Source organism: Suricata suricatta, chromosome 2 (assembly GCF_006229205.1).
Source record: "Suricata suricatta isolate VVHF042 chromosome 2, meerkat_22Aug2017_6uvM2_HiC, whole genome shotgun sequence".
Classification (NCBI taxonomy): domain Eukaryota; kingdom Metazoa; phylum Chordata; class Mammalia; order Carnivora; family Herpestidae; genus Suricata; species Suricata suricatta.
In genome coordinates this window covers 104855369-104870973 of record NC_043701.1, presented here as the reverse complement: position 1 = coordinate 104870973, position 15605 = coordinate 104855369, and the positions used below count along the sequence as shown (strand labels likewise).

The following is a 15605-nucleotide window of genomic DNA, read 5'->3' as shown; positions in this document are numbered from 1 at the left end:
TATGAAATAGAGCTTTTGTTTTATTATAACATTCAGTGCTTTTGAAGTTTACTTAGAAAGTTTCTTTCTGTACTGAATGATATTACTACTTTTAACTATCAGGACATTTAAGCTCTTCACAATAGGAAAAGATTTAGTTGCCTGTCTCCTTGAACACCCGTTAGGTCCTAGAATCTGAGCGTTGCAGTAAAGCTTTATTTGCAAAGAAATGTGATACAAATAGTATGATGTTGAGTGAGGAATATAGTTTTCTGAGGGATATTTGGGGATTAGGGAGTTAAGGCAAGTTTTATAGGTGAAATGTAATCTAGAATATCAATAATGTATTATAGTTTGGATAGGTGAAAAATCTGAGTCCAAATATTGCTGTGTTTTGGGGCGCCTGCATGGCTCTGTGGGCTAAGCGTCCAACTTCGGCTCAGGTCATGATCTCACGGTTCGTGGGTTTGAGCCCCGCGTCAGGTTCTGTGCTGACAGCTCAGAGCCTGGAGCCTGGTTCAGATTCTGTGTCTCCTCTCTCTGCCCTTTCCCCACTCATGCTCTGTCTCTCTGTGTCTCAAAAATAAACTACAAAAAAATTAAAAACCAAAAAAACCAAAAAACAAATATTGCTGTGTTTTAAGAGGTTGTCTTGGCTCTAATTTCAAAATACCACTTACCTACACAACTTGATTGGAAACAGTTCATCCGTAGTGTATATTTTGAGTAGTGTCTTGGCTGTATTTTGAATATAAGAAGTAGGAAAAAGACAGTTGTGCTGCCCTGTCATGAATTGGCTACAATTAAACATTGTTAATATATATTAATCTGAGCCTCCATTTTTGTCCTTACTCGGTTAACTGGGAGTAAGTTCAGTACCACCACCACCCCTCACCCCCCTCCAGCCCCAGAATTGAGATTTGTGCTGCTATTTGATATTTCTCTTAACTTTCACCGTGAAGCCACATTGTCCTGTTATGTGGGTTTTGTTCAGGCTTATCACTAGTTCTTTTGATGTATAGGTGGGAAACATCATAAAGGTTATTTGGTATTTGAGAGTGAATAATGGGCTTAGAAAGAGATAATTACTTCTCGTGGACAGTGTTTTATAGATGGCTTTAATAATTTAAATCTAGAGAGTACCAGAAGACTGATAGCAAGTGCCGAATGGCGGAAGGAATTCAATTACATCTTCTTAATTTCCAGGTTTTCTTTAACTGCTTCTAACCCTTGGAGCTGCCTTTTAGCATTCAGCAAAGCATTTGGTTACTGATTCTATCCTGAGATCCTTTGTTCTTTCTTTTAATCTTTTTGTGTTTTGTTTCATAGCTATTGCTTATGTGTTGATCGGTAGCGGTCTCTATGATGAAGCAATAAGACATTTTTCAACAATGCTTCAGGTAATTTTTCTTCTTAATTATGTAATGTCAAGTTTATAGTCACAACAAAAATATGGACTCATGCGTAAAGTGCTACAAGAATATATTGATTTTAAGATCATGTGAGAAAGAAAGGAAATCACCCCTGACTGAGCACTTTCTGGTACAGGCCTTGGACCACTGCTCTCCGTTCATCTTGGCACTAGTACTTTATTTTAAACGAGGAAAATGAGATCAAAGGAGGTCACGCAATGGGCTCAGTCTCCCCACCATCAGCTGGAAGAGATGGGCCTCAAATGCAGGTTTAAAAGAAAAAAAACGTAGCTTCCCCTCACTTTGCTGTCTGCCTTGTCACCTACCATAAGATACAGAAGCTGGAAATCCTTGGACTTGTGCATGTTCACTTTCCGTGCAGGAGGTGATCTGCATGGTTCCACTCGTGGCTTTGTTTCTCTCCTTAACGGTGAGACTCCTCAGTGGAAGTATTGAGCCTTTCCTGATTGCTGGCTGCATTAAAATCTGGTAAAGACAAAAGGCTTGAACAAACGTGTGTAAGAGTCACAGTGGAGACCCGTAACACAGCCTAACGTTGTCAGCCGTATGCACTCATCTTTATTTAACGGTGTTCTTGTAGATGCTGACCGTTACCGATTGTCGATCTGTGTATGTCCAGTGGAGTAGTATGGTGGAGAAGCATGGTCTTTAGAGTTAAAGATACCCGCGTTCTGATCCCCTCTGCTGGTTGCCAGCAGGTCATTTAACCTCCTGACGTATGGGGATAATAACCATTCCCTCCACAAATATTCTTGTTAGGTTTAAATGACATGTTCTGTAAAGCACTTAGTGCTCGGTGCCTGGCACAGAGTATATGCTTAGTTCATTTTAGCTCCTGAAAGCACCATTCTAGCATATTCATCTGTGCTAATGCAGTGAGAACCAACAGAGCATTTACAACCCAGCAGGTAAACTCAGTTTTAAAATACTACTTTGGAAGCTTCTGCACCACTTTTGTTTTGTTTTCTTTTTTTTTTTTTAAACCTAGAATTAATCATATTGACACTTGTGTCTTCATTCTCAAAATCAGTACGATCCAGGCCGTTGTGTGTTTGAGTGCTCAGAGGGAACAGCATTCGTCAGTGGAGTGTGAAGTGTGGAGGGTAGAGTATTAGTCATGTTAAAAAATTGCCTTTCAGTGAAGCCTTGCAGCATTGGAAAATGTAAGCAAGCTCGTCACACAGTTAACACTTGGCCCCAGTTTGAAAGGGAGGTTTTAGTACCTTTATAGGAGCAAATGTCAGTTAATTTCTGATAACAAATAGCAGAAAACAGTGAGAGTGTACGTACATACTGTCAATTCATTCAGCGTTTTGCAAACCATTTTTACCATTGTAGTTGAAGGCAGTATAACAATGATTAAGAAAAACCAACTTTAGTCAATAAGAATTTTCCTAATTCTGCCACTTTACCATTATTGCAGTTTTTTGGTGCATGACCTTTTCAAAGTATATATGCATTTGTGTTTGATAATCTGAATATATGTAGTATTTTATATTACTTTCACTGAATTTTCTACTGTGGATGTTTTCCAGTAAGTCTCTAATCTTATGCTTCTGTCGGCTCTGTACTATTCCTCGTGTTGTCCATGCATTTCTCTTGCCGTTGCGTTCAGAAGGTATATCAAGCTTTCTGTGTGCCAAGAAAAGGTCTTACTGTATTGAAATTTGATGCAGCATTTTCATCAGTCTGCGCTATTACAGGTTGCTTTCAAGGGGGAAATTTTTCCTGAGCGTGTGTGGTTCATATGGTGGGACTCCTTTCTGGTGATGTGGGCAATGCTGGGACAGGAGCAGGGGACAGGGAATTGGTGGGGCAGGAACAGGGACAGGGATGAGCAGAAGCTCAGGTACTTCTGGCTCACGAGGACAGACCCGGGTGGCCACTCAGAACACATTTTATGTAGGAACAAGAGTGCATCCAGCTTTCCTGCTGTTGCTCTTCTTGGAGATTTCTGTCTTCTGTCCCTTTGTCTTGGTGCTTCCCTGCCTTGTCCATATCATGACACATGTGACAAAGCCTATTCGCCTGACACACTAGAGTGAACAAGGGCAAATGTAGAGGCATCTGGAGAGAGCTCAGAAAATTTGTTACGCTGTCTTCGTGTTCCGTAACTACGAGAAATACAGGATATAAAGATTGGTTAAAAAAATGCTAAAATTCTTCTCAAAAATTTTAATGAGGAACTCAGTCCTGCCTTTTCAGATGAAACTTTTCCGTATCAGGTTTTGTGTCTGAAAAGTAATGCCTGTGATTCCTACTTATGAGCTTTCTGTTAGTTTCTGAGTACCACTGCAGGCCTGGACTGAGTACCACTGCAGGCCTGGACTGAGTACCACTGCAGGCCTGGACTGAGTACCACTGCAGGACTGGGTTGAGTATCACTGCAGGACTGGGCTGAGCACCACAGCAGGACTGGGCTGAGCACCGCAGCAGGACTGGGCTGAGCACCGCAGCAGGACTGGGCTGAGCACCGCTGCAGGACTGGGCTGAGCACCGCTGCAGGACTGTGCTGAGTACTGCTGCAGGACTGGGCTGAGCACTGCTGCAGGACTGGGCTGAGTACCGCTGCAGGACTGGGCTGAGCACCGCTGCAGGACTGTGCTGAGTACTGCTGCAGGACTGGGCTGAGCACCGCTGCAGAACTGTGCTGAGTACTGCTGCAGGACTAGGCTGAGCACCACTGCAGGACTGTGCTGAGTACTGCTGCAGGACTGGGCTGAGCACTGCTGCAGGACTGTGCTGAGTACTGCTGCAGGACTGGGCTGAGCACCTCTGCAGGCCTCTTCTTGTCAGTTCCTGCCACTGGGCGCTCACCTGTTCCCTGCAGGACCCACCGCACATGCAGGAACTCTGTATCTGTAAGGCGGCACATGTCCTCTAGCGAACCCACAGTGGTAACTGTTCACTCGCAAGCTTTTCAGGGTTTTGAGTTCGTGAACACTTGACAAAGCTTTTCTTTTGAACAGCCTGTGAGCTCCTCTGGTATGCAACAAGAGTTTGGAACCTGATTGCTTTCATAGAAAGCTGAAAACCAACGGGGCCATGAGGGCTTAGAGCGTATGAGATTCCCTATTTTTATAAGATGGTTGAATGCACAATTTAGATCTGTGCACATGGGCTACTTAAATTCCAGAATGACTTTTTGATGTAAAGCTTTTAAATCCTTTTTTTTTTTTTTTTAAGCTGCACCACGAGGGGCAAACTCGTAAGATATAAGGTATTTGAGTAGTTCTCTTACGAGGGGGTACTTGTTACATCTATCAAGGGAAGAAAAAAATCTCCTTAAGCAGCCAGGTTTCTAACAGCATAATTTCCAAGTTTAATAGATCTGTGAGACTGCATTTAAAGCTCTTGGTTTAAAAGATTGTGAATTAGTGGTCTCTTTAATCAGTGACTGTCAACGTGTCCATGCATCGGTGACCGTGTTCTTGAAAAGCAGAACCATGTCCCAACTCCTGTGCTGCTTTGGTCCCCAGGTAGGGCTCAGTAATATGAGTGCTGCAGAAGTTTTATGAGGCAGTGGCCTTGGTTATTAATTGTGTGGCCTTGAGCTCATCTGATTCGAGTGGAATGGAATCCATAAAAGTGTTTGTTTCTTATTTTACACGAGCAGACAAAATATGAAACATGCCTCTCAGTGTGATTTGTGAGCATCCTTCCTGTGATTATGTATGTGGGTCTGCAGCTCTGGCAAAACTCATCCTCGTTACATTGCTGGGCACTGACTTTTTTGACTTATTTGTCTTTGATCCAGTGACTTTTGAGTTTTAATCAGAAAGCCAGCTTTAGTAATGGAAATATAAATACTTATAAAATTTAAAGCCACTATATAAATGGTGTCATGAGGGTAGTAAATTAGACCTTTTTCAATTTAAGAAGATCTATGTCTTGGGACTTGAGACATCTAAGTGTACATGATTCCGGTAACGTTAACTATCCTGTTTTACAATTATTGTGCATTTGCATAAAGCAAGTAATATTGGAAGATTGAAATCATAGTTTTCATTGAAGTCATTTTAAATTCTGAACACTTGGGGCACCTGGGTGGCTCTGTCTGTTGAGCATCCGACTTTGGCTCAGATGATGGGTGGTCTTATAGTTTGTGAGTCCGAGCCCCGCATCAAGCTCTCCCCTGTCAGCCTGTCAGTGCGGAGCCCGCTTCGGATCCTCTGTCCCCCTCTCTCTGCCCTTCCCTTGCTTGTGCTCCCCCCAAAATAAATATTTTAAAAAGTAAAATTCTGAACACTCGACAAAATGTAAATATTATTAGACTTATAGACATGAAAATATTTTGAAAAATTGATATTCTGAGCCCAATTGATTTTAGAAGTAAACACTGTTTTTTACCTGAAAATGTAATGCATTATGACATTTCATAAAGAGTTTAGACTTTTTGTTAACATCCAAAGCCCATGATAGACAAAATAATAAGCTTATATCAAGAAAAATAAGAAAATCTGTCATTTAAATTTAGGAACTTTTGGGGTACCTGGGTGGCCCAGTCAGTTAAGCCTCCGACTTCAGCTCAGGTCATGATCTCGGGGTTCATAAGTTCAAGCCCCACATTGGGCTCTGTGCTGACAGCTCAGAGCCTGGAGTTGCTTCAGATTCTGTGTCTCCCTTTCTCTCTGTTCCTCCCACTCTCACACTGTCTTTCTCTCTCTCAAAAATAAACAAACATTAAACAAAAATTTAAAAATAAAAAACTTAAAAAAATACTGGCATTACTTTAAAAGGAATAAATAAATTTAGGAACTCTTTTTTTTTTTTTAATTTTTAATGTTTTATTTATTTTTGAGAGCGAGAGAGACAGCATGAGCAGGGGAGGGTCAGAGAGAGGTGGAGATGCAGAATCCGAAGCAGGCCCCAGGCTGTGAGCTAGCTGTCAGCACAGAGCCCGATGCGGGGCTCAAACCCACGAACCACGGGATCATGACCTGAGCCGAAGCCAGATGCTCAACTGACTGAGCCACCCAGGCGCCCCAAATTTAGGAACTCTTAATACAAGATTATAACTGAAATAACAACCACAATAATCCCTTACAGATTCACACAATATTTAGGTTTCTGTATTCAATTTACTCTTTTTATTTTATTTATTTATTTTTAAAAAAATTTTCTTTAATGTTTTATTTATTTTTAATACAGAGAGAGACAGAGCATGAGAGGAGGAGGGGCAGAGAGAGAAGGAGACACAGAACCAGAAGCAGGCTCCAGGCTCTGAGCTGGCTGTCGGCACAGAGCTTGATGCGGGGCTCGAACCCACGAACGTGAGATCTGACATGAGCCCGAGTCGGAGGCCTAACCAACTGAGCCACCCGGGCACCCCTCAATTTACTCTTTTTAGAATTAACTTTTTTTTTTTTTTTTACTTGTAGCAGGAATCACTATCAAACTCACTCGTTGGGCCCCCAAGACACTCAGGGTGTTAGGGAAAGACTTGCTCCTTATGTAGCACACTACTGATACTCGTGAGTCCATTGGCCAGCTAGTGGCCTCTAGAATTTTTTTTTTAAGTTTATTCATTTATTTTGAGAGAGACAGAGAATGCACAAGCAGGGGAGGGGCAGGGAGAAGAAGAGACAAAATCCCAAGCAGGCTCTACACCATCAGCGCAGAGCCCGATGCAGGGCTCGAACTCATGAACTGAGATCATGACCTGAGCTGAGACCAAGAGTCAGATGTTTAACTGACTGCCCTACCCAGGCACCCCTAGAATTTCTTTTTAAACAGCATAGGAGGATGTATAATTATTATTGTTGCTAAATAATAGATTTTGTTACTTGAGTGATACAACTTATCTGTCACTGGCAGAACTGAAAGTCACTATTTTGGGCATGATCACACCACATGGGTGACAGAGGGCTGGGGAAGCGATGCACACACAGGGCCGCTACAGCACTCTCTGCCAGCAGTGGCCACACATAAAACCCTAAGGGCCAAGACAATGATGTCCAGATTCAGGAAGTTGTCAGTGTTCAGATATTTGAACTGTTACAAATTGTTAAATCGCTATTTTTTTATAAGTTTGAAATTTTTTATTATTGTAAAAATACTATGACTATGATAGCTGGTGGCCCACCTGAAGCCATTCCAATCGCACGTCAGTCACACTGCTTTGCCTTACAGAACCTTGGCTTGACTTTTTTTCCAATCGTGGTACCCTGGTGTTTCCGGCCAGGTCACCTGCTTGCTTCTCCTGTGAGGAGAGGCCAGCCAAGCTGACTTGGGTCTGATAGTCTTTAATATTCATTAAGATCTTCTTAGCGCCTAGAATGTGGCCGATGTTGCTTGTTAACCAGTAACTGCTACATATTAAGACAAATGTCAGGCACTGTGCTAAGTGTCATAAACCCAAACGTGAGAAGACATTCCCTTGAGGAGATTGTGTTCCTGTGGGTGACAAATGTGCAGATACAGTGTAAGGAGTAATAAGAGTGACTTCAATGGAATTATATCTGTTAAGAGGTTCCATCTTGACTGCATGCTCTCTCCGGATCCCTCCACATACTCCCATGCGTAACTGAGAAAGCATCCTGGTCATGTGCCAGTGCTGCCTGGGTCAGTGGGTGGCACCCTCTCTACTGGAGTACGGGAGTCCGCCTGCTCCACACATCTGTGTGCTACTGACTTCAGCACCAGCTCTATCTGGATAGCTCCCAAGTACCTCTTGCCTCCCTCTGCTTCTCACGGCTCTGTTCAAACCACAGCCAAGCGACTGTCACCTGCCAGATGACTGGTGCAGCCATGGTTTCCCGGCTTATCACCTCACACCCTCCACATGCAGGCACACTATCCATACATGTGAACTTTTGCACTTTAACACACACATACTTTGCTGTTGTTTTTAGCTTAAGGATTAAAATCCTTAAGAAGGTCCCTGTCTTCCTCTCTAATCTCATCTTGGAGCAGACGCTATGCTGCCTGCTTGCCTTGCGGCCTTTGGCTCCCTCTGCCTGGACTCTGAGATGCCTTCCCCCACTCCACATTTCAGCCAAGGTACCTCTTCCTCGGGGAAACCTTCCTGTGTCTGACCTTTATGGGTTTTCTAAAAGCACCATTTACAACGCTAGCTCCTTCTAAAGATGTAACTTTACATTCATATTTGTGATTCTTTGGCTGAACTCCAAGAAGGCAAGATTCTTGCCTTCTGTCTTTGTTTTTGGTTACTGTGGTATTCCAGGTACACAAAACCAGACATGGCTAAAAGCTGGTCCTAAGTCAGTATTTGTTGACCAAATGACTAATGTCTGTACAACACACAGTAGGAACCAAGGCAAAGAAGCTTATGTATTTTCCGGGGGTGTCTGGAAGGAGTCAGAAGAGAGGTAGTGTTTGAGCTGAGTGGAGGAGTGTTCCAGCAGATGGACTGGGGTCTGAGCACCCTGAGCTCGGGAAAGTACCTTGTATCTAGGGCATTCCGGAGTAGCGCTCCTTTACAGAGTGTGAATGATGAGTGGACAGTGGAAGGAGATGAGACTCAACAGTAAGGCAAGAAAATGATCAGTATTTTCTACAAAAGCATTTAGATGTTACCTCATTGTTTTTCAAAGTGTGAGTCACTACGTTTTAGTAGGGCCTGAAATTGATTGGCAAGCGAAGACTAGCACTTTTTAAAAAATGAAATACACTAGGATACAAAATAGCAGATTGCATTATAAATAGGAAGACTCGGTTTGACTTAGTGCAGCTTTTATTTCTAATGTGTGTATGCGTGAGCGTGTGCATGTTACGAACATAATGTATGAATATACAGGGTTACAATGTGAAAAGCATTTTACTATGAGTTAGAGCAATAATAAGTTTGAATGTGGCTGTTGTAGATGTTGGGGAGCCAGTGAATAGTTTCAGCTGTGGTGACATCAGGCTTTGCTGTTATATAATTCTTAGTGTGGGCCGGAGACCAGATGGGAAGAAACAGGAACATGGTTAAGTCGGTTACAGTCATGTAAGTGAGCCAGGGAGGCGTCAGACAGGGCTTTGGGAGTGAGGCGCAGCAGGTGTATTCAGGAGGCGAGGCTGCGGGATTTCCTGAGTGGACGTGGTGGCAGGGAGGTGAGGAGGAGCCCCGAGTGCCTGGCCCTGCCCACAGGGAGATACCGCTTCAGTAGAAGAACTGTTTATTTAAGTACACTTTTATTTTCCCTGATTTGCCCCTCATGATTTTTTTTTTTTCAGTTTTAGGAGAAAAGCTTCTTAGATAATATATTTTGAGACCTTACAAATCTGAGAGTAGGCGTTCCTCTCACTGGAGAGAGGCCTCCCAGGGCAGAGCCACGCGGGCTCCCCGCCCTGCCCCAGCCTGCACGAGGCGCTGTGCCGTGTGGGCTGCTCTGGCTCCGGCAGGCGGTATTGCTATGAAACCCGTGAAGTCCGTCTTACCTTCAGTCCTCGTCCTGTTGCTCCTGCTCTGCCTCGCCCTCTGTGTCTGTGTCCGGCTCCCTCCAAACTGCCCTCTCTGCCTTTTCAGTTCCCCAGCCAGGCAGGAGATTTACATGTTTGTCGTGGTGTTGCCTCTGGGTGGCCGGATCATGGAGTGCCCTTTACTCTCTTCTTTGTGCTTTTCTTCATTTTCTTCATGTTCTGTATTTTATGATAAATATTCCAATGATTTATTTGCATAAAATGTTTTATTTATAATGTCTGTTTTCTATCATGCATATCACTTAAAACATCTTGTTCTGACTATGAATGTGTACACGTTTGTCTTAAACAAGGAAAAGGTATAGTAAGTAGAGTGGGAACATATCTAGTAATCCCACCCCCACGAGAAAATTGCCGTTAGCCTCTTGGAGCGTTGTTTTCCGTGCACATACGGAACCACACAAATTGTTTATAAATACTGTTTATAAAAGGGGGCACCGTTCCTCTGGAGTTCTGTAACTTGGGCTTTTTTCCCACTTAGCGAATAGCACAGTGCCCTCCATGCCAGTCACATATTAGTTATAAATCCCAACTCCAAACACAGTTGTCTGGAGCCAGGGTAACAGTGTAGATGAGCGAGTGGACTGCCGTGACACCGAGGTGATGGGGGAGCTTCTGGGAAACTGATGAACACGGATCCCTCATCTAAAGAAGCGGCCAGTACTTAGCTCTAGTTAGTTTTTCTTTTCCTCATGAGAGAATGCAAAAATGTGGACTTACCTCTGCTGCATGTTTTGATTTTTCAAGTGAAGCTGGAGCTCTGTCAGTGTTTACTTGAATTTTTCCCGTTTGTATACACTGTGGGCCCGTCACCCAGTTGAGGCCACCGAAGCACGGGATTGTGGCTTGATACCAATGTACCTGATTCTGTTTCATATGGTCTTTTTTGTTTTCCAACATATAGAACTTTCTTTATTTTTCCTCATTTTGTTGAAGTTGCTGTGTCTTTTTCTGCAAGGCAGGCAGACACCCTGTCTCACGTTTGAAACCGAATGACAAAGTAGTCTACGCAGCGCCTCGTCTGGTACAGTTCTGTTCAATCCTTCAGCAGTATCAAGAGTTTCACCCCGGACCACATAGCCAGAAGCTGTTACTCTTCTTTCTTAAGCGCAGGGGAAGGGTTCCGAGAAGAGGTAGAAATTGCAGAGGCTAAATGTAGAAGAGAGACATTTCCCTCAGGAGGTGGGACGATTCTTGCCACTGACCCATTTGTGGGGACCTGGTGGCGAGGCAGAGGACCCCATCCTTGAGCCCAAGAGGGGTTTCATCTAGTCCGTCTGGGGTGGCTTGCAGAAAGGGGCTGGTTTGTACCCTGACACACAGTACAAAGGACTGCGTTCACCCCGCCCGATTGTGGAGTGGACTCATTTCTCGTTGCTCAATGGGGCTGGCACTGGGAGGCTCTTCCCTTTTCAGATGATTTCGTGACTGTGCGTTTATTTCCCCGGGCCTCTGTTTCTACCCCCGGGGGACACCATCACGGATGCTGCTCATCATAGGGTTGTAGAGAGGACTGTGTTTTAAAGGAGACGGCCGTGCGACAGAAATTAGCCCGGGGCGTGTTAATGTTGTTCTCCTTAGTATTACTTCTTTTAATGCAAAGAACCTGAATCACATGTCTCATCCAAATGGGCCTCAAGCACACAGACCCTGCTGGTTGGTGACTGCGCGTGGACATGTGTGGTGGTAGCATAACCTAGAGCTTGTTGCTTGTGGCGTTAACGCGTTTTACGCAGAAACTGATTTGTTCTGTTTTGTTTTGTTTATAGTTTTTGACGTGTTTCTGTTTTGGTCTGACTAGGAGGAGCCTGATCTGGTTAGTGCAATTTATGGCCGAGGGATAGCCTATGGAAAGAAGGGATTACATGTGAGTATGGAATAGCTACGTTGCCATAGCGCATAACATGACCTGACCTGGACCAGGGCTCGGACAGAACTGCTCCCCATTCCTTGAGCGCCGATGGACGCACAGTGGGGGCACGCCAGTTCCTGCCTGAGAATGTGGCTTTAGAGAATGGACTCACCATCACGTGGCCAGGAAGGTGGGGGCGGGGGACTGGGGATCTCTGCCCAGGGCTCCCGGAAGTCCGTCTTCCCATCTGCTCTAAAAGGACAGCCTTGCCAGCCTAAACTGGACTTCACGACGAGCTGGACATAGAGCAAGGAAGGCGTGAGACCTTGACTGAATTCCCACGAAATTTTCATCCATAGAAGTGGAGTCTAGGGAGCTGTAGGGCTATAGGACTTAGAATTTGGGTTTCTTTCACAGTTTTTAAAAGTCGAATAAAAGACCAAAAGGGTTTTTTTGTTTTTGGTAAAGATTATTTGTATTTGTTATCCTATATTATACTCTCCCCCAGATAAGTCTGTCGTGTTAGCCCTCTTCACCTTATTTCTCTGGGGAATGCAGGAGGAAGGTTATAATAAACCTGTTTTATTTAGTAAAGGCACCGTGGTGTAAAAATGAAGATTTTCCTGAGATTATATGGTAAATTAAGAAATAGTTGAAGATTTTACTGTCCTGTTGTATGCTAGAAATACTCAAATTAATGATGATAGAGGGAGAAGCATCACTTTTGTGTCTTTGCCGATTTAAAAAACTACCAATCCGGTGCTGGCCTATTGGAGAGATTTTATATCATATTTGTATACTTCTGAGACATAGAGGACTGAGAACGAACTCAGATTTGAGAATGACAGAGGTGTTACAGAAAGAAACCGTGTTACATCCAAAGCATCAATAAATGATGGAAGTTGTCAGAGAGAAGCTTCTTCCTAATTCTCACCTCTTTTAATTTTATATCTCGACATGGAGTTTGCTTGTATCTTTAATGTAAAAGTAACATGCTCAAACTTCTAATATAAAAATAACATGCAAATTTTAAAGAGAACTTACCCAGACTTCCCAAGGTATAGGTATGTAGGCTTAGGGGTTTTGACGGACCCTGACTCGGCCCTTTTGTGTCCCCACGTTACCACTGGTCAGCATCATTTTGCATGCTGGTGTCCATCCACATACTCATCCCTTGAAATTCATTGATTCGGTGTTTGGATAGGTTCAATTTAGAAAATAACCTACCATCAGTGGAACTTGTGATACGTGGCCAGGTCTAAGGGGCTACTGATGGGTAGGTAGACTTGAGTGAGTTAAGTAATTATAATATAACTTAATGTAAACCAGCAGATCTTTTGTCTCGAAGCTAAGTGCATATTTTCTTCTAAATAAGTAGTTATATCATTACTAAATCTTTAGTTTTTTCAGAAAAACTATTCAACCTGGTTTTGAGTAACAGTGTATCTCATACTAAGCTAATACCTTTTCAAGGACATTAAGAATGCTGAACTTGCTCTGTTCGAACTGAGCCGAGTAATTACCTTGGAACCAGATCGTCCAGAGGTATTTGAACAGCGAGCAGAAGTGAGTGCGGTTTTCTTTTTTCCTCTGTCATTATTGGATTAGTTGAATCTCAGATATTTTTTTCCTATTATTTTATGACTTATACATTTTAAAGCTCCCATATCTATTGTATTTTCCTCCATAGGTACTTTGTCTTTAAAGGAGGTTGAAATTTCTAGAAAATTATGGACTGACTGAGAGATACTCCTGATTTAACATTAAATAGTAATATGTAGCATTAAAATATGTGGTTATAACAGGTACTACTACTGTCAGTGTTCATGTTTATCTATGACATACTTTAGTAAAATGGTATGACAATATGGTTGGAATGAAATTTATAACCATTACAAGTGCACGTGTGTGTGTGTGTGTGTGTGTGTGTGTGTGTACGCTCATGTATAATTCCTGGGACACATGCTTATCTACATAGAGACATAGAGCAGGTAAGGGTGACCACAACCAGACCTTGAAGGAATTTAGGTCTTGAAGTGGGAGACAGAGGTAACATGGTAAAAACACCAAGTCGTATTTGTGATAGGAGACACGAAGACGAGGTGCTTCTTTAGGAGCAGAAAGGTGTGGTTTGTCAGGGCTTGGGGCAGGTTGGCGGGGCAGGTGTGGGAGTGTCTGCCGGGGCAGGCTGGTGGGGGCAGAGAGCCCACGGCTTGGGGGACAAGGTAGAGAAAGAGTGTTCAGATCAGAGAAAGGAGTGTGCGGTGAGGCATTCCTTTTCCTAAAATGTGTTCCTCTTACCGTTTCATACTATAATCTTAAACTACCCAGATTTCATGTTACCGCTCATTTGACCATATCAAATGCTTTAGAATTTGTTAACATATTCAAACTGGATAACACTTAACTTTTAATCATCTGATGTAATGGGATTTCATGGTTGAACTAAAGGAAAATAACTTCTCTCCTCTTCCGGGGGAGAAAACTTAGAAGTAAAGAAAACACTAAATGTGTTAGTAATTTAACAACTGTATTTGTGATGTTTGTATTCTCAGAATTACAGTGTCTAAAGTTACAGTTCAGATTCATAAAGTGAATTTTATGTCTTCTTAGGAATTTGGGTCTCTGAATACAGTTCTTCCTCAGTTAATGATATAATCCATCACCTCTTGTCTGTTTTGGATTGTCACCATAAGGGTTAAGGGGTTGTAATTTGTTTGTGCATGAACCTTGCTGGTGTGTAGGGTGAGGTTTGGTGGTGTTCGCTCTGGGGAGGGTGCTGGTGCTTCTTCCCTCCATCACTCTGGTGTCCTGTCAAAATGTTAGAAGGCACAAGTTCGTTAAGTGTACATAGAAAGAAGACCTATTCAGCAGCTTTAGAGGTTTCATATATCCACTCAAAAGCTAGTCATGTACCCAAAAATGATATTGGTAATCTAAACAGTAATGTTCAATGATCTTATATATGACATTCCCCTTTCCTGGCATCACTGGGCAGTAATATCACTTCAAAGTGATTCTTCCAGCTGAATTATAGCTTACCGTTTACATACGTCTGAAATTTTTTTATGAGAAATCTTTCATACTTGCTGCAATGGTCTATATTTAGTGAACATAATTTAACCTTTTTTAGTTATTCAGGTCATGATTCTGAATGTCGATTATTGTGCTGAGGTGTGATAATTCACTTATGTACCGGGGGCAGGGGGAGGGGGTTAATAAACTAGGTAGGGATGCTTTCCTTCCGAAATATTAACCCCAGACTGCTATGCTTCTTGAATTCTCAGGTATATATTCCATAATTTATTCCTTTCCTTCTTCTGACCTGCTACTCTTGCCACTGGCGATGTGCCTGCCGGAATCCTTTCTCTTTGGCTGGTTTTCGGTTCCTGCAGAGCAGGAGACCATGTGGTAGAACCTGATGGAAAAGACCCATATTAGGAGAACAAAACCAACCTGAATTTCAGGACATTTGGTCAGGGTTAAATGCTTGAGCTTGATTGCATGAGTCCTGATGATCCACTTTGGATTTTCTTAAGTCCTCTGGGTGGACTTTTGCATTCTCAGCTGTCTTCTGTGTTGTCACTGTCACCGGCACACACAGGTGACTGCTGCATCACCAGGGCTCCCCAAGCAAGCCTGCACATCTTTGTTCTTCCGCCCTGCAGATCTTGACCGGCGAGCTGAGAGTTAACGTACAGGGCTCCCCAAACCCCTGGGATCTTAGATTGTCAGCCAGCCCTTGGGACCCCAGAGGACCTCGCTAAAGACCATGAAGGACTCTGATCTGTGTCCGTCAGTTTCTTTTCTTGTAATGGTTCAAAGTTATCCTTCAGATTAACTTTGGAATGCTAGATTTTGTTTTGAAAGGTAATGATAGTTGAGAAGAAAAGGGTCCCCCTTCAAGAAAAGCG

The 15605-nt window shown here is 43.1% G+C and overlaps 1 protein-coding gene across 1 annotated transcript in view; it reads left to right on the top strand.

The window, feature by feature from the left end:
* The window catches only part of TTC13 (tetratricopeptide repeat domain 13), a 71254-nt gene that overhangs the window by 21101 nt on the left and 34548 nt on the right, over positions 1–15605 (top strand). The window contains exons 4-6 of the mRNA XM_029919349.1: positions 1309–1379; positions 11641–11706; positions 13165–13257. Coding sequence (XP_029775209.1) covers positions 1309–1379; positions 11641–11706; positions 13165–13257 — 230 coding nt within the window. The remainder of the gene's footprint in view (positions 1–1308; positions 1380–11640; positions 11707–13164; positions 13258–15605) is intronic.